We start from the raw sequence: 21334 nt of genomic DNA, 5'->3' as shown, positions 1-21334 counted from the left end.
GCGTATGTGTGTGTTTTGTATATATTTTTAACAGTTGACAGCTGTTTTAGAGCATACAGAGATGCCACACTGAATGAGGGTCTTGATTACTTCAAGATTAGCTATCTAAAGTTTCTATTCATTTTAAGTGTTGTTAGTGCGAAGAGTCATTAGTCACTTCCTTGTCTCATAGAACATCAGCATACATTTACATTGTTAATGAACATTTGGGGTAAATGAATTAATGGCACTTTTAAACATCAATTCAGTCCTAATAACTTCGTATGTCATAAGATGTTCAGATCGGATAAAACCGGAAAGTGTTTTTAGTCAAGGTAACTAATCATTCATGCACAAAATAAAGGGTAAAATTAAAATATTTTTGAAACGGGATTTTTTAAAATATCTAAATTTTCATATTAGACATATGGTAAAAAAAAAAAAACTGTTATAGTGGTAAAGTATAAGCCAGAAACTATATCACTAGTGATTGTGTATGTTATATTTCTATCTATATATACTGATTTGGGAAAATGAAAACTTAAATAATTTAACATTGTTCTAGGTCAGCTTGACCACTAGCAGTTAGGACCAATGCCCCTGTGCTACTCATGAGCTTGCCTTAATGCTGGTTCTTGGAAAGTGCTGCATGGTGAAGGTGAACATATGTTCTGAGCTTTCCAATACGATGGAACTATAATGACTTTATTTTTTGAGCAGCATTCTGAACATTCATTAATCTCTACTATGTGACTGACATGGTCCGGCATCCGTAAGACACCCAAGGAGCCTCAGGACAAGAGCAATCAATGGCTACAACGAGCAACTCCAGAAACATACAGCCTGCTTGGCTGTTTATCCCATCCATTTTGCAGTGACTTGATCCCATCCACTTGCAGTGACCAAGAATCATTTTAGCACTAAACGTGCAATTTTCCCTCATTTTATGAGATTAGGCTTTGAGTTAACTGGAGTGGTTAAAATAATTTTTAAGTATTTTTATCCTTTATTATAAAATAGATTTGAATTATGCAAAAATTGTAAGAATAAAGTAATTATCTTATCATCATCATCAATCGTATTTATTGAGCACTTACTATGTGCAGAGCACTGTACTAAGCGCTTGGGAAGTACAAATTGGCAACATGTAGAGACAGTCCCTACCCAACAGTGGGCTCACAGTCTAAAAGGGGAAGACAGAGAACAAAACCAAACATACTAACAAAATAAAATAAATAGAATAGATATGTACAAGTAAAATAAATAAATGAATAAATAGAGTAGTAAATATGTACAAACATATATACATATATACAGGTGCTGTGGGGAAGGGAAGGAGGTAAGAAGGTGGGATGGAGAGGGGGACGAGGGGGAGAGGAAGGAAGGGGCTCAGTCTGGGAAGGCCTCCTGGAGGAGGTGAGCTCTCAATAGGGCCTTGAAGGGAGGTTATGTGGTTATGTGGTTATCCCCAATATTGTAAGAGAAAAACAATTTTTAAAAGTTGATTTGTTTCTGAAAGAATCACCTGAAGGGAGCCTTTTTGAAAATAATTAACATATACCATTTTACATTTCAACACCGCATGAAAAGTCACTGTTTATGATTAAGAAAGGATGACAGCAAACTACATAAATGGCTACTGGGTCTCACTGAAAGTTGACTTTTTGTATATTTCAATATAGTCTGAATGCTCTAGACCCGGCCTGTGAAACACTTTTAAAACTGTTCAGCTCTGCTTCATTGAGAGAATTAAACTAATTTTCACAGACATAACCACCTTGAGAGTATCAAACAAGGCTTCCAAATATAAATCAGAGAACACAGAGTTAAAAAAAAGCTCACCTTCAGACTTGCTCAAGTAACTGAGCAAGGGATCAGTGCCTATTTCTTGTTCTTCTGTTTGCAAGGGGTGACTGGTTTCGGTTAAGGAATGATACATTGCTGGCAATGCCACGTCCTCAGAGTGAGATTTTCTACAAGGAAAAACAAACAAAATGGTAAGATACTACAAATAACCAGGAACTACTTGAAGGGATAGAGATGTGATGGTTCCTTATTCAAGATAAAGCTCATTTTTAGTCAACTTGATTGCTCAGTCTTCCTTTCTCTATCCCACTTTGGGACAATTCAATTCTATCTTTGGCAAATTACTCACAAATAAAAGCTGCACCTTGCTCTTACAAGCAATTGGTAAGCTTTTACTATGTATTCCTTACCAGAGGAAGTTACAAGGTTTTAATCCAACAGTAATATTTATTGAGTGCTTACTGTGCACAGAGCACTGAATTGGGGGCTGGAAAGGGTACAGCTGAGTAAGAGGTGCGGTCTCTGTCCATCAAAACATTCACAATCTAACAGGGAGACATACAAGCACAAGCCACCTTCAAACAGAAGGAAAAAAAATCACCTACAACTACTGATAGCAGAAGCATGGCTATAGACAATGGGAAAAATATGTATATATTGATATGTTTAGAATATGCATAAATGCTAAGAGGAGGTAGAGTTTAATCAGGGAGTGCCTTCAAGTGAAGACTGGAAAAGTAAGACCTTTTCCTTATTAAAGCTATACACTGATCTGCTAGAATACAGTGATTGCCTACGGACAAAACCCCATGTTAAGTAAAAATCACACTGTAATACTCAGCTGTTTTACACACAAGTCCCCAATCATTTCTTCCAACACATGAAATGCTGTATCCAAAATAGAGTTACACGGTCAGAAAAATGCTCCCCAGCTCCCGTAAAGCATTCTAACCAAAAAGGAGAATGAAAATACAGTGTAGCAAAGTTGGTGTCATCCTCGACTCCGCTCTCTCATTCACCCCTCACATCCAAGCCGTCACCAAATCCTGCCGGTCTCAGCTCCACAACATTGCCAAGATCCGCCCTTTCCTCTCCATCCCAACCGCTACCCTGCTCATTCAAGCTCTCATCCTATCCTGTCTGGACTACTGCATCAGCCTTCTCTCTGATCTCCCATCCTCGTGTCTCTCCCCACTTCAGTCCATACTTCATGCTGCTGCCCGGATTGTCTTTGTCCAGAAATGCTCTGGGCATGTTACTCCCCTCCTCAAAAATCTCCAGTGGCTACCAATCAATCTGCACATCAGGCAGAAACTCCTCACCCTGGGCTTCCAGGCTGTCCATCACCTCGCCCCCTCCTACCTCCCCTCCCTTCTCTCCTTCTCCAGCCCAGCCCGCACCCTCTGCTCCTCTGCTGCTAATCTCCTCATCGTACCTCGTTCTCGCCTGTCCCGCCATCGACCCCCGGCCCAAGTCCTCCCCCTGGCCTGGAATGCCCTCCCTTCCCACATCTGCCAAGCTAGCTCTCTTCCTCCCTTCAAGGCCCTACTGACAGCTCACCCTCCTCCAGGAGGCCTTCCCAGACTGAGCCCCTTCCTTCCTCTCCCCCTCGTCCCCCTCTCCATCCCCCCATCTTACCTCCTTCCCTTCCCCACAGCACCTGTATATAGGTATATATGCTTGCACATATTTATTACTCTATTTATTTATTTATTTATTTTACTTGTACATATCTGTTCTATTTATTTTATTTTGTTAGTATGTTTGGTTTTGTTCTCTGTCTCCCCCTTTTAGACTGTGAGCCCACTGTTGGGTAGGGACTGTCTCTATATGTTGCCAATTTATACTTCCCAAGCTCTTAGTACAGTGCTCTGCACACAGTAAGCGCTCAATAAATACGATTGATGATGATGATGATGGTGTATTTCCCTTTTCCTTAGTATAGGATTCTCTTCATACTCATCCATACAATACAAAAACATAAAACAAATGTATAAAAAAATTGTATTCAAGTATTATTATAACCAAATCACAGGGGCATCTCTTTGCACAAACTAAATAATATTATTTACACAGTAAATTATAACCAACAAAATGAAAGTCAGGTAATACAAAACATTTCCCATTCACCCTTAGTTTAGATTCACTGACTAGTATCAATCCTTGTTTCTACATTTCTCAAGTTGATTACTGTACACTTGGTTCTGATTTTATGACAAATTTAAGCAGGCTGGTGCATAGCCATCATGCCCTGCAGTTTTAAAAATGACTTGAGAATTACATTTGACATTTGTTTTGAGGATAGATTTTTGTGGTTGATTTGATAATTGAGTTGGTTTACTTGCTATTTTTCTGATTATTATAAAATGTTATGACATATGTGATTCGTGCTGTATAAAATCAATAAAAAATAACCCACTTGTGTAGCTAATGATTACCTTGTTAATTTTCTGGTTTAAGTCTTGTACACTTTGAGGCAAATTATGGGGCAAAATTTACACCAATGAAAATTTTTTATTTTTACTGTCAATATTTCCAAATATTGAGGATCTGAAAACACACATAAAATGGGGCGATTAGTTTTAACTAGATAATTATTGGCCAAAGAAATGCTGACCTTGCGATTATAATCATTAGTCTATCTGAAAATGATTCATTAATGAAAATCATATTCAAGTGGACAATTTCCCATAGGTTTGAGATACTATGGGATTTTACTAGAAAGGTTTTGCCAGGTGATTTATTCTCAATGAATCTTATGCCCAAATCAGGTTTCAGATTTCTATTGTTTCTAATATTCAGGAATTCACAATTTGATGTGTCCTACTGCTAATGAATCCAAGATCAGAACATCTTATGACCATTCTTTATTAATTTGAATTCTGATCCTGATGGCCATCCTAAAGGCAGAAATGATAGGTTACTTTAGAAACAATACTCCTATAAAACATTTCACAGGGCATTAAACAGATAACCTCCATAGCTCAGAAAAACCACAACTGACTGAGTTACTCTGAGAATAGTGGAACATCTGACATAAGGCACTATAGTGAATCAAAAAAGGTTTCTTGTTGCAAAAAATGTGAACAGTCCTTGACGTAAGATGTATTACGCTATGATGAATGACGCTGATAATGCTTCTAAATTTGCACCATTTCAATTTTACAATACAGTTTCAACTTTTCAAATCCAGCCTGACTTATGAAATTACCTCCAGACACTTGCGAGGGAGGCATAGAAAAAACAGAAAACAATTAGAAAACCGCAATTGAAGGTAAGAACAGAAGGAAAGTTGAAAGGGGGGCAGGGTGGTAGAAAGGACAAAGGGTATATCTGTTCACAAGGAGGATTCACCAGGGAGGGTCAATGCATTCATTTTACTTCCTACAAAGGAAAAGTCAATTACCTTCCAGTGGACCCTGACAAATATAAATACATTAATGTATTTACTTTACTAATCTTATATGAGTTCACAAGTCTGGGTAATTTTGGTAAAATTACAGTTCTGATATTGGTTCCGGACCCAATTCCCATTTATAAGATCATTCCTGTGAGAAAACTGTTTCCAACTTATAACATTCTGGGAAGACATATCATAAAACAGAGGACATACTGTATTGTGGCATTAAGTATTACACCAAAAACTCGTGGTTTGGATGACAAACTACTTTAAAACAAAAATCTCTTAATCTCTCCACAATTATACACAACCACATATAAAGGTTCATGTTAATGGAGAATATTTATACCCAACAGCAAATAGAGTGGTGAATAGAATAATGATTTTCTGGGCCCTGGTTAAGAAAAATTCCTCTACTTTAACAACTGTCTGTCAACCTATAATACAAAAGAGGGCTACATTGGACTTTCAAGTTAATTAAGAATTAAAATCAATCATCTGAAAGTCTTAATATTTAATATTGTTAGATTATACATCAAAGTGGTTTTATTATTTATTTACTTCAAACCTTTCCAGAATGCTTCCTATGGCAACAGGGGGTCTGTATCTCACAAGATAAATGCATTTACAGTGTCATATAAATTATATATAAAAGCATTTGTCTTAATACGTGTCATTCAATATTAAATATCACCCATTGGTACCTCCCCGAAACCATAATCCATTTTTACCAACCACATATTTGTATAATTCAAATGTAGTCTATTAAATAGTTGTCTCTAGAGCTACAATGAAGGTGTACATAGACACAATAATCGTGAAAGTATTGAACCACAGTCCACAGATTTAATCCTATTCTTTATATGCAAACTTATATACTTGACACTTATGGATTGAAATATTTTACACAAAACTACATAATTAGGAATGAGTATATAATGTGCTCTGTAGGAAGTTCACATACGGCTTTCAATGTTTTGTGTTATAGATTGACAGACAGTTGTTAAAGTAGAGGAATTTTTCTTAACCAATGTTTAGAGATTGATGTTTCTAAAGACGGCTAACAGTTCTAGACCCCTAAAAAACCACAACAACCAAAAAACAGTTTTATGTTAATACTGTGGCCATTTAGAAATCATACAATAAAAACTGCATCTAAAAATAGTTCAGTTAGGTTGAAATGTTTTGTATTATCCTAAATTTCTTCTTTCAACTGAATAGGTGCATGACCTTGAATTATTCTTTAATCTTTTAGGATGACATTTTCAACAGTGAAATCTCCATGGGCATACAAGACCACTGTGCATTTCATAAAGGCACAGGATATTTTGCACACAAATGATCCGCATCCACCCATTCAAGACTACGTCTTGGCATCTGTTGTATATCTTGCCAACACTCATATCGCTTTTTGCAAGCTGAACTAAAAGGATCGACGGGGAGAATATTACTTAAAGAAACTGCATTTCTCAAAAGGCAAAGGATATTTCCTGTTTATTGTCTGCTCTTTCACACAGCATATTCTCTAGTCCGCTTCTCTGAGCCTCAGTTTCCTCATCTGTAAAATGGGAATTACTGTGAGCCCTATGTAAGACAGGGACTCTGTCCAATCCAATTATCTTTTATCTATTCCAACGCTTAGAGCAGTACACCTAGCACATAGGAAGTGCCTAACAAATACCATAATTAAATACCATTAGAAGCCACTTCTCTGAACTTCCTACCTACCCTGGTATCCTTGGGATGTGACCTTAAAGGGCGATTAATTGGGTCACTTGCTCTGTTCTCTTTACTTACTTCTCCCTTCACTTCGTGACTCGGATAGTTCTGCTGTCAACCACCATTTTACCTCTGGAAAAAGGCTTACCAAATCAATCATACTTCATCATCATCATCAATCGTATTTATTGAGCGCTTACTATGTGCAGAGCACTGTACTAAGCGCTTGGGAAGTACAAATTGGCAACATACAGAGACAGTCCCTACCCAACCGTGGGCTCACAGTCTAAAAGGGGGAGACAGAGAACAAAACCAAACATACTAACAAAATAAAATAAATAGAATAGATATGTACAAATAAAATAAATAAATAAATATAAATACTTACTGAGGACTGGCCAAAATCTTTGCCCAACAGCGCTCTAGGAGCACTAAACATATCACCTTTAGAGGAATAAGAAAATGTAATAAAGCTGTCAGTCACAAATACTGCCCCGTCTACTCTGGGCTTGGCGCTCGTGTCCCACGTCTGAAGAAACAAAGTGGGCAAGAGTAATAGGAATAGTTTCATCTACGCAAAGTCATTTCAAACTATTAAGATGCTCCATGGGATCGTAAGCTCTCCGTGGGAGGGCTTTGTGATTCCAAACCAACCGATCAGATGTCCGGTTGAAAGTTGGCAATGGAGGTGTAGGGAAGGAAAGGAGATGCATCATCTACCAAAGAGGAGATTGCCAACATTGCCCAACAGCCACTGACGCTCTCTAGTTACAAGGAAGACCTTAGAACCACTGCTGGGGTAGAGGCAAGTCTTCATAAGGGGCTGAACAACCCTAAAGGCCCTTTGACCCTGCTAGGAGAACTGCCCATGTTTTACCCTGAATCTAGAATGGGTCATGTGGGAAAGGTTATTCAAGTTAATAAGGGGGTGGTAAAATGGTAGCATATGAAAATTCATAAGTACGTCAGTGAGTCAGTTGGCTTGGGGTGTACTAAAGGACTAAGATGGTAGTTGGGGAGGATATAAGCACTAAATACCACGCTCTTCATACGGTAAACACACAATAAATGCCAATGACTGTAGACCCGGGGGAAAGAAAATTGACTGAGGAAGCACTTCTGAAGGGGGTAGGATTTCAGGAAGGAAAATGCCTGGAGAAGATGAAATTGGAACTAGGATTTAATAGAGGAAAGCACTGCAGAATGCTGGGCAAGAGGAGTGATACTGCTGCATACCGCACAATTTGGGCAAAGGGTTGTAAGTGGGAAAAGACTGAATGGGAGTGGCTAAAGGGAGCCATCTCATGCTGAAATGAAGATCCCAGGATAAAATACATGGTAAATATTCGTTCATAAATTTGAACTGGATTTACATGTAGTGGATTATCCATGCCACACCCTTCCCTACCTTAATTGACAACTGGCTGTAAATTAACATCCTTATACTGAAAATCTCTCTTAAATTTAAGTAGGCCAATCTATGCAAAGGACCTGAAACATGACTTTGTTTCTTGCTAACGGCACTTTAAAGGACACTTTTCATTTCAAGGGAAAATCTCTTGAAGATACAGTAATAATAACAATAATAATAATTATGGTATTTATTAAGAGCTTATGATGTGCCAGGCGCTGTACTAAGCGCTGGGGTGGATACAAGCAAATTGGGTTGGATACATTCCCGGTACCACGTGGAGCTCAGTCTCCATCCCCATTTAACAGATGAGGTAACTAGAAGTAAGGTGACTTGCCCAAGGTCACACAGCAGACAAATGGTGGCTCCGGTATTAGAACCCACAGCCTTCTGACTCTAAGGCCTACGCCTTATCCGCTACGACATACACAGTAGTGACTCACTCTATAGAACATCTAGTCCTCATCAATCTAGTCAAGAAGTATAATTGCCACTGGAAAGCTGATGAAAAAATGCTAAAAAGTCAAACAATAATAATAATGATGGCATTTATTAAGCACTTACTATGTGCAAAACACTGTTCTAAGCGCTGGAGAGGTTACAAGGTGATCAGGTTGTCCCACTGAGGGGCTCACAGTCTTAATCCCCATTTTACAGATGAGGTAACTGAGGTATAGAGAAGTGAAGTGACTTGCCCCAAGTGAATTGCCAAAGCTGGCAATTGGCGGAGCCAGGATTTGAACCCATGACCTCTGACTCCAAAGCCCGGGCTCTTTCCACTGGGCCACATTGCTTCTCAGGGAGAATCAAGGAGAATATGTACATTTCTGTGATGGTAACTGTTCATTATAAACTTCAGGACATATACTAAGAACAAGGGTTAGTGGGAAATAGTCGAACTGGGGATGCTATAATAAAACACCTGGCAATAGACTTCGACCTTAATTCTACAATGCTGTCTTTTAATGTCATCATAATACCACATTATCTGACAGTTAACACATTTTGAATCTGTTAGTTGATTATCATTTTATCACTGTCATTCTGCCAGATTAAGACATTTATTCAGTCAGTTTAATATTCAGTCAGTGGTGCAAATGCTTTATTTCTAGTTTTTATTATTCTAATTTTTCATCTTGGGTCTGTTTGAAAGCCACTAGAAAAGCCCACAATAAAAACTGTAGTGTCAAGAAATCTTAACTGAATCCAGGTTGAGGGAAACCATATAAACCCAGTTTTCAGGTGTTTAGGTGTTTCCTTGCTCCCTTTGTATTTTTGAACCTTTAAAACAGACATACAAATCAACACATTCCCAAAGCCAGAACTAATCTGAAGCATGAATGAGGACATAAGGGTCCTAACAAACACTCCCACAAGAAGATAAGGCCGTGAGAAAGCACAGACAATTATTAATACAGTAATTTTTATTAAACTCCTATTCCACAGACACAGGACAACTGAGTTTCCTTAAAATACACTTCCTTCAGCATATATATCATCATCATCATCATCATCAATCGTACTTATTGAGCGCTTACTGTGTGCAGAGCACTGTACTAAGCGCTTGGGAAGTACAAGTTGGCAACGAATAGAGACAGTCCCTACCCAACAGTGGGATCACAGTCTAAAAGGGGGAGACAGAGAACAAAACCAAACATACTTACAAAATAAAGTAAATAGAATAGATATGTACAAGTAAAATAAATAAATAGAGTAATAAATATGTACAAACATATATACATATATACAGGTGCTGTGGGGAAGGGAAGGAGGTAAGATGGGGGGATGGAGAGGAGGACGAGGGGGAGAGGAAGGAAGGGGCTCAGCCTGGGAAGGCGAGCTCTCAGTAGGGCCTTATATCCTAACTCCAGTTTACAACTAAGGCCTTTCTGGATTAATTTTGAGATGTAGGTCATCAGACTAGCTTAGCAATACCAAACACTTTTCTAGTCTTGATTACACTCAAATTCACTCAAGTTTCAGACATTTTTCTGAGAATTATCAGGAAAGGAAAGTTGAACTCACACCACTCACAGGAGGTCATTCTAAACTTGATTAGGGAAATGCGCCTTACTCCTAACTTTACCTGCTTCCTAATTCTCCCATTTCCAACCTACTGTACATTCTTCTTACTTGAAATCCCCCAATCACGTTCCTCTCCATCCTCAAAGATTTCCTAAAAAAACATTTCTTCCAGGAGGCTAGCTCTGAAATTTCCCACTTCCCTGGTCACGACATTCCACCAGTCACTCTATCACTTATGTGTGTGTATATGCGCACATTTAGAATGCTTTTTACTAGGTCAATTTTTTTTTCTTCTGTTAACCGCTGTAATGCTGCTTCCCTGCTTCCTGTTTTGTTCCCATTGTATTTATATGATCTATGTCTAAAGGCCACCCTAGCAGGGCAGACAGCATGCATTAGCTAGTCCCTAAATGAATTCTTCACTACCATTACGAGTAGTAAAACTTGAAAAACTAGGGGAGATACAAGTCTATACAGTGGCCACGGAAGGTTTTGGGGCTGCTAAAATATTTTACATTTTCTGCATTGGCATCAGAGACTTCTTACCATCAGACTTAAGGCACTCAATCACTCTCCCCCAACCATTCTTCACTCACCTCGCTACTACACTCCAAGCTGCACGTTTTTCTCCTCTATTCCAACCTACTCGGGCTTTGGAGTCAGGGGTCATGGGTTCGAATCCCGCTCTGCCAACTGTCAGCTGTGTGACTTTGGGCAAGTCACTTAACTTCTCTGTGCCTCAGTTCCCTCATCTGTAAAATGGAGATTAAGACTGTGAGCCCCCCATGGGTCAACCTGATCTCCTTGTAACCTCACGAGCGCTTAGAACAGTGCTTTGCACATAGTAAGCACTTAATAAATGCCATCATTATTATTATTATTATTACTCACTGTACCTCAACCATCTTGTCACCAACCTCTTGTCAGATTCTTCTCTAATCTGGAACTTCCTCCACCTCATACCTGTCAGACCACCACTCTCCCCACCTTCAAATCCATCCTTTAATTCACATCAGCTTCATTATTATCATAATAATAATAACAACAATCTGTGGTAGTCAAGCAGTTTTGTATAAGAACTATTTCCATGCAATTATGCAGGATCTCCTACTGAAATTTACATATAGTTAACAAGTAAAGATAAGCTTTTTTTATGCAGAGAAGGAAAAAGGCTTGTACTTTCCAAGCGCTTAGTACAGTGCTATGCACACAGTAAGTGCTCAATAAATACTACTAAATGAATGAATGAATGAATGAATGAATGAATGAATGAATGAAAAGAGGAAAAATCTTGTTGCTACATCCAGAGGATTTGCCACTGCTAAAACATATCATGATTCCTGGTAAAAACATAAATTAAACAGGCATTCATAAGAATGGCCTTCACCTTCGGAACTTTAAATTTAAAAATTATTTTAGTTCTCAGTATATTATTCATTTCTCTATACTGTGGATGATGGCTTAGTAAATCGGTGGAATTTCTCAACATCTTTACCAGTTATCCTGTTACACCAAATGAAAAATGGAACTGAGTTTCCCCTATAATGCTGAACACTATTTTAGAATAACATCTGGTTTTATCTTTGAAACTAAATCTACATCTTTCTGCTTAATCTTTTAAGCCAGTTTTATTAAAAAATTGCAGGTGCAAACAGGGTATGCTATATTATCTCTGATTTATTCCTCACCCCCCGCCCCTTTTCTTGACTGGGGAGATACAACTTCACATATTTATACTTGTGTACTATTTTTTTTCCTATACAGGTAAACAAAATACTAAAAAATTCATGTTAAATAAGCAACGGGAATGCACTTGGAAGGAAAAATAACTTTTTTCTCTACCGAAAAATTTAAAGTATATATACCAGCAGTATTTATTTTATCAGTCTTCAGAAGAGCTAATTTTTCCTTTTCAATGCAGGGGACAATAGGGAAGATGAGGAGAATTGGGATGGAACGGGCTACAAGGAGTTATTGAGCCATCATGTTGAGTCCTTTCAGCCCTGACTGGAAACAATCAGATCTTGTCAGAGTCAGTAAGTCAGTCAATCAATCAATCAATCGTATTTATTGAGCGCTTACTGTGTGCAGAGCACTGTACTAAGCGCTTGGGAAGTACAAGTTGGCAACATATAGAGATAGCCCCTACCCAACAGTGGGCTCACAGTCAATCGTTTTTATTGAGTGCTTACTATGTGCAGAGCACTGTCCTAAGCACTTGGGAAGATAATTGAGTTGGAAACAGTCCCTGTCTCATGTTGGGTTCACAGTCTTAATCCCTACTTTACAGATGCAGGAACTGAGGCTCAGAGAAGTTAAGTGACTTCCCCAAGGTCACACAGCAGACTGGTGGCAGAGCCTGAATTAAAGCCCAGGTCCTCTGATTCCCAGACCTCTGCTCTTTCCATTACCTCACCCTGCTTCTCTATTTGACCAAGTTGACTTAAACCCACGGGTCTCAGATTTAGTATTAGTAGACATACCACCTCATAAACAATGCACATAAAAAAAATCGGGGCTATAAGAGATCTTGTAAGATGATATAGATCATGTACTGGTGCCTACGGCCTATGGCACAACTGGTAAATATCACGAGAACTATTTTTCTTCCTAAGGGACAGTAGGAGAAATTGTGCAAGATGAAAGTCAAGAAATCTAAAAGTACAGTTTTCAAAATACCTACATAAGAGCTATCTAGTATATATTGATGCACACATCAACACTGCACATATACAAATAGGAAAAAAGTGTAAGCCTATATATATGTGTATATATAGGCTTACATTTTACATATCATATATATATATATGATACAGAAATATAAAAAGTTACATATGCTCAAGGGGGATGAGTTATGGCTACCAAGGTAACTATTACTCTGAATTTTCTGACTTTTATGCATTTAAAATCTCAACTTTGCAACATGAACACAAATTTTTCAATTTAATATATTTCTGCTGAGAGCATGAGCAACTCCACACTCCTTACCCTCCTTGAACACAGGACACATATAATAAGCAGCAGCTCGGCCTAATGGAGACAGCACAGCCTAGGAGTCAGAAGGACCTGGGTTCCAATCCCAACTCCACTTATCTGCTGTGTGACTTTGGGCAAATCACTTCACTTCTCTGTGCCTCAATTACCCCATTAAAACTGTGAACCCAATATGGGACAGGGACTGTGTTCACCTCGATACGCTTGTATCCACCCTAGTGCTTAGCAGTGCCTGGCACATAGTAAGGACTTAAATACCACACAATGTTGTTATTATTATTATGATAATAATGAAGTTGGTGAATTAGTCCTGATTGCTATGATTTTTCATCATGTAAAAATGAAAATATTTGGCTTTTCCAGTAGCAATAGCCCATATAAAACGTTTATGTAATTTGAAATTTTTCAAATGGCAGTAGGTTTCAAATGTTTTGAACCTGCTTCCACATGACAGTGAAATTAAATTCATTGTGCATTATGCCATAACATAGTTAATGTGCAGTGTAACACTCTTAGAAATAAATCTTTAACCCAGTATGATCTAAAATTCACCATTTCTAAATTAGCAGCAGATTACTGGAAGCACAAAGGAGTAATGAAATACAAATAGCACATTTTTTTATAAGGATTGGGGTTTCCTTGTTGGATATATTTAGCCTACAATATTTGTTTATTAGAAACTGACTTTAAATGGGAATGTCTGTATATAGGTGAGGGTGCATAAGCGCAAACACGGGCATTCCAATCTAAAGTTGGCTTCCACTAAACAATGAATTTTACATATTTGCAATTGGTTGCCATTATAATATAGCCATGCCATCATTTCATGTATATGGACAACTTTAAAAACAATTTGACTGGTAATATTATAAGTAATTCCCAACCACATTCTTGTAACTATGCACCCCTCTTCTTCCATTGAGTTTTATCCAAATTCACTCCAATGTCAGAGTTCTGGCAAGAAGCAGCATGGCCTAGTGGAAAGAACACAGGCCTGGGGGTCAAGGATATGTGGTCTAATCCCAGCTCTGCCATTTGCCTGCTCTGTGACCTTGGCCATGCCACTTTTCATCTCGGCACTTTAGTTTCCTCGCCTGGAAAATGGGGGTTACCTGCTTTCCCTTCTTCTTCGACTGTGAGCCACATGTGGCACAGGGATTGTGCAGAAAGCATGTGTTAACAAATACCACAATTACTGTCATTAGGAATATTTCCATTACGTGGAGCACAGCTTCTCCATAGCGAGGGATTTATCTCTATATAAAAAAAGAGAGGAGGTGGGGGGATATAGCAATTTCCCCCATTAAAATCTGAACTTTTTCCTGGCTCTCCTGCTGGTTCAATATTCTGTTTTCTTTGCTGTTGCAACAGAAATAGCCCAACAAGGAACCAATAATGACTCAAGAGCCCTAACTGATCAGTGTTCATTCATTCATTCATTCAATCGTATTCATTGAGCACTTACTGTGTGCGGAGCACTGTACTAAGTGCTTGGGAAGTACAAGTTGGAAACATATAGAGACGGTCCCTACCCAACAACGAGCTCACGGTCTAGAGGGGGAGACAGACATTAATACAAATAGATAAAACAATCAATTACAGATATATACAGATGGATACATATGTGCTGTCGGGAGTCATTCAGTCAGTCAGTCGAGAAGCAGCATGGCTAAGTGGAAAAGAGCACGGGCTTTGGAGTCAGAGGTCATGGGTTCAAACCCCAGCTCTGCCAATTGTCAGCTGTGTGACTTTGGGCAAGTCACTTAACTTCTCTGTTCCTCAGTTACCTCATCTGTAAAATGGGGATTAAGACTGTGAGCCCCACGTGGGACAACCTGATCACCTTGTAACCTCCCCAGTGCTTAGAACAGTGCTTTGCACATAGTAAGCGCTTAATAAATGCCATTATTATTATTGAGCGCTTACTGTGTGCGGAGCACTGCACTAAGCGCTTGGGAAGTACAAGTTGGCAACATGTTAGCCGCCAAAGCCGGAAATCATCAGATCTAAAATGCCCAACCACTTTTGTTTGGGGGGTAGGGTTTCTAGCTACACCATTAATAAGACCAGAAACAACTAACCACAAACAACTGGAAAAGGACAAGAAGAATCTGAGCTCAAAGACTAGAGCCTTTTTTCCTTTGTGTACGGCGGGGGGATTAGACTTACATGCTTTGTGAAATGGGCCCACCTTGATGACATACACTGGACAAGGAGGACCGTTATTTAACAGATTAACCCTCCTGCACCTAATGTACTTCAATTGTGAGCCTGTTGTTGCGTAGGGACTGTCTCTGTTGCCGAATTGTACTTTCCAAGCGCTTAGTACAGTACTCTGCACACAGTAAGTGCTCAATAAATACGACTGAATGAATAGGAAAATGAGCCTGACCAGGATTGGAGGCTAGCTTTAAGTAAGCAGTGGGAAAAGTGACTGAATAGATTCTCTGACAGAGTTTCAGCCTTAGTCAATTTTTAATTGATATGCAATTTTCAATGCTACAGAGTACAATGGATAGTCACCATATTTACATTTAAAGACAGGTGATTTTTTTTAGGCGCACGTCTACAGAGGGATGAACTTTTACCTAGCTCTGCACACAGTAAGCGCTCATTATATACAATTGAATGAATAAATGAAAATGGCCTATACAAGTTAAATATAAAAAATTTAGGCTTCAACAAAAATTAAATTTCAATATTAATTTTTTTCTTTTGGCATGGAACAGTCTGTGATAGCCATTATGGAAAAAAAAGCCCCCAAACTGAACAAAATAACCAAAAAAGAACATCCCAGGGGAGTTTGCATTGTTCTGAGATGAAACATTTATCATCATAAAATATTTTCATGTTCATTGCACAAACATTTGGATAAAGAATAGGATCATCCTATATCAGCTGAGGACATACCATGGTTCAACTAAAACAGTAGGCCATGATTTGTAACAATTTAAAATAAAAGAACCGTAACTCCCAAACTCTGAATATATATTAATATATACAGACTCTATATAACAAAATGACAGTCATTTAAAATATTTAAAAATATCAAAACTGACTATATTCTGTATTATTTACAAGATAATGGATTTGAGTTTTATTGGTAAGTGTTCTCTGACTTCAGGGTTTCTCTCAAAATCTCTGGTACTCATACTGATTGTAATACTTCTCTTTATCCCAAAAGGAATTTATGTGCAGATGAAAACTTCTGGCCAAAAGTTGTCAACACTAAAGCACTTTAAAGTTATTACTTAGACATTCATGAATATAGTTTAAAAAAATTAAATTTCAGGAACAAAAATGAAAATCTATTTAACCTTTGGTACGGTATATGAAAAGGAACTAAAATGAAGGAGATAAACATATAGAAAATGCCCTATGAGCAGAATGTGTAGGGTGATAAATTGAAAAATGACAAAAAAGCAGTCACTGTAGTGCTAATAGAGCATTTTCGGCACAACATGAAAAGTAAAAAGTTTATTCGGGATAAGTGGTTCATCTTAATCATCCACATAAAAACTCTTGTGTGCACCTACAGAGAATACTCCTCAGGGAAGAAAAGCTCTGATATGAGTGACTCAAGAACTCTTGATGATGTTTTTTGGTTGAATTACTCGCATAGTATTGGAATCATCAATCAATTAATTGAATATACTGAGCGCTTACTGTGTGCACAGCACTGTACTTAGCGCTTGGCAGGTACAATATAACAGCTGGCAGGCACAGTTCCTGCCCACAACGAGCTCACAGTCTAGAGGGGGAGAGAGACACGAATGTAAATAAATGAATTTTGGATTCGTTCCTTCATTCATTAATTCAATCATATTTATTGTGCGCTTGCTGGGTGACGAGCACTGTACTAAGCACTTAGAAAGTTCAATTCGGCAACAGAGACAGTCCCTACTCAACAATGGGCTCACAGTCTAGAAGGGGGAGACAGACAACAATATGTATGCGCTATGGGGCTGAGGATTGGGTGAATATCAAATGCTTATAGGGTACAGATCCAACAGCAGAGGTAAAAGAAGGGAGAGAGAGTAGGGCACGGAACAGGCCCTCAAAAAACATTATAAATCTATTAATGGTAATGACTGAGCACTTACTGTGGTGCAGAGCACTGTACTATGTACAAATAATACCAATTTAATTGATTAAAATCACCTATGACAGCAAATTCTGCCATAGCATCTATTTCCATTACAAGATTTTAAAAGTACAAGGCGGCACAACTAGGGACTATTCTTAAAATAATTTGTGTCTATCTGGACAGAATATGACACAGCATCAAGCATGGGAAGAATACTAAAATGTTAATTCTCCATAATGCAGATTTCTATCAAAAATAATTTCCTTATTATAGAACAGACAGAATTAAACACCCACCTGTAGGATTAGCACAATAGGTGGCATGCTAAAATATACAATCTTTCTACAAATAGAAAGTGCTTTGATCATTCGTGCCTAGCACACAATAAATAGTTTGAGGCATACAACTGAGTTCAAACTGTTACTGTCATTTCCCACTACTCTGTAAGGTAGGTAAAGGCAGGGTATATGGCTACCAACTCTTATGTACTGAACTCCCCCAAGCACTTAGTACAGCACTCAGCACACAGTAGCTTCAAAAAATACCGATGATTGCTCGATTGATTTCCAGAGAGAAAAAGCAGTCTAGTGCTTCTTCAACCTTGCTACAACTAAGATAAAAATTCCCTTTGCTTATTAAGTAAAGAGGGGTTTGAAAATCGTCGGAAATAGATACAGGAAACTGATGGCCTTCAGAATTTAAAATGGTATTAAAAAAAAGTCATCTATTTTGCCAAGAGAAAATGTCAGAATGAGCAAGATTTTAAAAGAAAAAGATAAATTTACTCCTCCAGGCTTTCACATATTATTACATCTGCACATTCAAAATAACTTTTAAGTATTATACATAAAAATAATTAGTGTAATTTTCAAACACTAAACTTTAATTCCATAAATTCTAATGCTGAAGGTTAAATGGGCATTTCTAGTAGGGATGGCCTATCTGATCAATTCATTTGAACTGATGCTGGTCTACTAAAGCTCTTCAAAGACAGAAAATCTGTGATAGACTTCAATTCAGGTTCGAGGTATAAAACGCTTTCGAAAACATCATGAAATACATTTCCACTGGTTAAATGGTAAGACTGTATGTATGTAATTTTCAATTGGAGCATCATACTGGTATATCGCTCTCAGCCTGGTACTTTAGGTCTTGCCTAATTAGGTACTGTGGTAATAAGATGTATATGGTTAATTAAAAACTTCATATTTATACAGCACATTCTTTGGGACCTCAACACATCCCTTCTTTCATGAGCATATTTGCTGGTCCTGCTACACCTGGCTAGTACTCTTAATTAGTGCCACGAAAATAGTGTGTTAAGTAAAAGTGTATTAAACCAAGTACCACGTCCCTTAGGAATTAATATGAAGTGCATTAACACATTTCCAAGATCTGAAAAGATCAAACCAAACACTAAAATATATTTTTAAAGTTAATGCAAATGGACACAGGTAATGGTAGATTTTGAATTAGATGTTTTTGTTCATTGCCAATATTCCAGTTGCATAAACTCACGAGTGCTATTCTAGCATTTATGTACTTATTTATTCCTTCCCTCTGCATTTGTGAATGTTTACTTAGGCACTGAAATATTTATTCAGATAACTCTATTTGTAAATACCTTTATGTCTGTCTCAGAATGCTAGCTTCTTGTGGGCAGGAAATGGGTCTCTTCAATGTGTTGCTCAATAATTATCACAAACTATTACTACTAAATTTCCTACATATCTTTTTATATCCTAGACAACACAACCTTGTTTCACAGGATAAGATTATGATCTACTCCTATATAGATATGAGCTTTATGCTGAGAGTCATTCCAAAAAAAAAACACTTCAGAAAGAGAGTAAAGGATGTATTTAAACCAAGGAAAGCTTGGAATCTCCTCAAAGACAGTACAGGAGTAAAATTATTTTCTACGTCACAGGTCAGGTGTCCACAAGATGTTTTTCAATGGTTGCAAGTTCAGTAGGCACTGATCTTGTATAAAATTAGAGAAAGACGGAAACCAACCAGAAAATCTCTGATTAAAGTATCTTTCAATACATCTATAAAAGTCAAATGAAAAGGCATTGGATATTACTCCCAAACACTGCTACTACTAATACTTGTGGTATTTTTTAAGCTTTTACTATGTACACTGTACTGAGAGCTAGAGTGGATACAAGCAAATCAGGTTGGACACAGTCTCTGTCCGACATAGGGTTTACACTTTCAATCCCCATTTTATAGATGAGGTTCAGAGAAGTGGAGTGACTTGTCCAAGGTCATACGGCAGACAAGTGGCTGGGCTCGGATCAGAACCCAGATCCTTCTGACTCTCAAGCCCACGCTCTATCCACTAAGCTGTGCTGCTTCTCATATAACTCTTGTTAGTAATGACAAGGCTATCCACACTGACTTTTCCTGAAATGCTTTTAATTGGCCTAAAATACCGTTTACTAGTACCTCTGTATCTCGGGAATGTTTGAGGTTTTCACCCTCAATGTTGAGTCCAGTGTAGAGGGAAGGTACTAATTTTAGCCTAGGAGACATTTACAAAGAGGTAAGACAGGTGGGGGCTGCATACTTTTCCTGAAGAAAGCAATGTATGGAACTCTTCACTCTCGGCTTCAAGGCTGTCCATCACCTCGCCCCCTCCTACCTCACCTCCCGTCTTTCCTTGTCCAGCCCAGCCCACACCCTCCGCTCCTCTGCCGCTAATCTCCTCACTGTGCCTCATTCTAGCTTGTCCCGCCGTCGACCCCCGGCTCACGTCATCCCCCTGGCCTGGAATGCCCTCCCTCTGCACATCCGCCAATCTAGCTCTCTTCCTCCCTTCAAAGCCCTTCTGAGAGCTCACCTCCTCCAGGAGGCCTTCCCAGACTGAGCCCCCTCGTCCCCCTCCCCCTGCCTTACCTCCTTCCCCTCCCCACAGCACCTGTTTATATGTTTGTACAGATTTATTACTCTTACCTGTACATCTTTACTATTCCATTTATTTTATTTTGTTAATATGTTTTGTTTTGTTGTCTGTCTCCCCGTTCTAGACTGTGAGCCTGCTGTTGGGTAGGGACCATCTCTATATGTTGCCACCTTGTACTTCCCACGCACTTAGTACAGTGCTCTGCACACAGTAAGAGCTCAATAAATACAATTGAATGAATGAAAAGTACTGACTCTTCCAGATAGCAGTTCCTTCCTGCCTCCAAGCTATATGCGGATAGAATCTACAAACCCCAGTTGGAGGGGCGGGACATGCCAGAAGCTTGTTAACTGCATCCACAGCTGGTTTGGAAGCAAGAAGAATCTAACTGCCTGTGGGTAGGAGTTGCTGGATCAGAGCCAGGGTGGATCCCAGCCAACGGGTCAGATTGAGCTGCTCGGTTGGCTGGCTCTATCCTGCAAAATGTATTTTACCCCACCTGCCCTAGTAACAATGGAGAAATAATGGGAGGTATGAATAGTAGGAATTTAATCCATGAATATGTGGCCAAAATTCTCATTTGAGGGTGGAATTTTAGGGGGAAAGAGGTGATCTAGGAGGCCTGAAAGTCACCATTTTGGGCTCTTTCATACTTTACTGGAGACTCTGAAGGGTTGTCATAAATCGAGATGCACAGAAACCTGGGTGGGGAAGAAGGGCCTCCAGTGGTCCCCTTGACAGGGCACCTTTACAGGTTTCTACTCTTTAATCATTTGTGCTCAAATATGTGTACACTAACAAGATAAACAAACCAATGTGCTAAGAGAACCATTTTTTCCGCCAAAACATCGCTCCTTTTGGGGTCATCGTTTTCCAGTTCCCCTAATATTTATCAAAATAAATAGAGGCGTGCAATTGCCTCTCAAAATGTGACTGGCTTTCTCATGATCTGAGTACTTTATTAATTAGAGCTACAGTTATTAAAGTACAAGAGATGCAGCGTGG

General features: G+C 38.7%; 1 protein-coding gene across 9 annotated transcripts in view; it reads right to left on the bottom strand.

Moving 5' to 3' along the window:
• TBC1D5 (TBC1 domain family member 5) overlaps nucleotides 1-21334 on the bottom strand; it is a 498550-nt gene that overhangs the window by 292921 nt on the left and 184295 nt on the right. For 7 of the 9 annotated variants that reach the window (XM_038759929.1, XM_038759928.1, XM_038759927.1 and 4 more), the window contains one exon: nucleotides 1822-1952. In XM_038759929.1, coding sequence (XP_038615857.1) covers nucleotides 1822-1918 — 97 coding nt within the window. In that variant the 5' untranslated portion in view covers nucleotides 1919-1952. Of the gene's footprint in view, nucleotides 1-1821; nucleotides 1953-10936; nucleotides 11030-21334 lie in introns of those variants that run through there. The other 2 variants (XM_038759925.1, XM_038759926.1) reach the window with 1 other exon arrangement.

This window comes from Tachyglossus aculeatus, chromosome 2 (assembly GCF_015852505.1).
Source record: "Tachyglossus aculeatus isolate mTacAcu1 chromosome 2, mTacAcu1.pri, whole genome shotgun sequence".
Taxonomy (NCBI): Eukaryota; Metazoa; Chordata; class Mammalia; order Monotremata; family Tachyglossidae; genus Tachyglossus; species Tachyglossus aculeatus.
The sequence above is the reverse complement of the archived record's forward strand: the minus strand, read 5'-3'. Positions and strand labels throughout refer to the sequence as shown.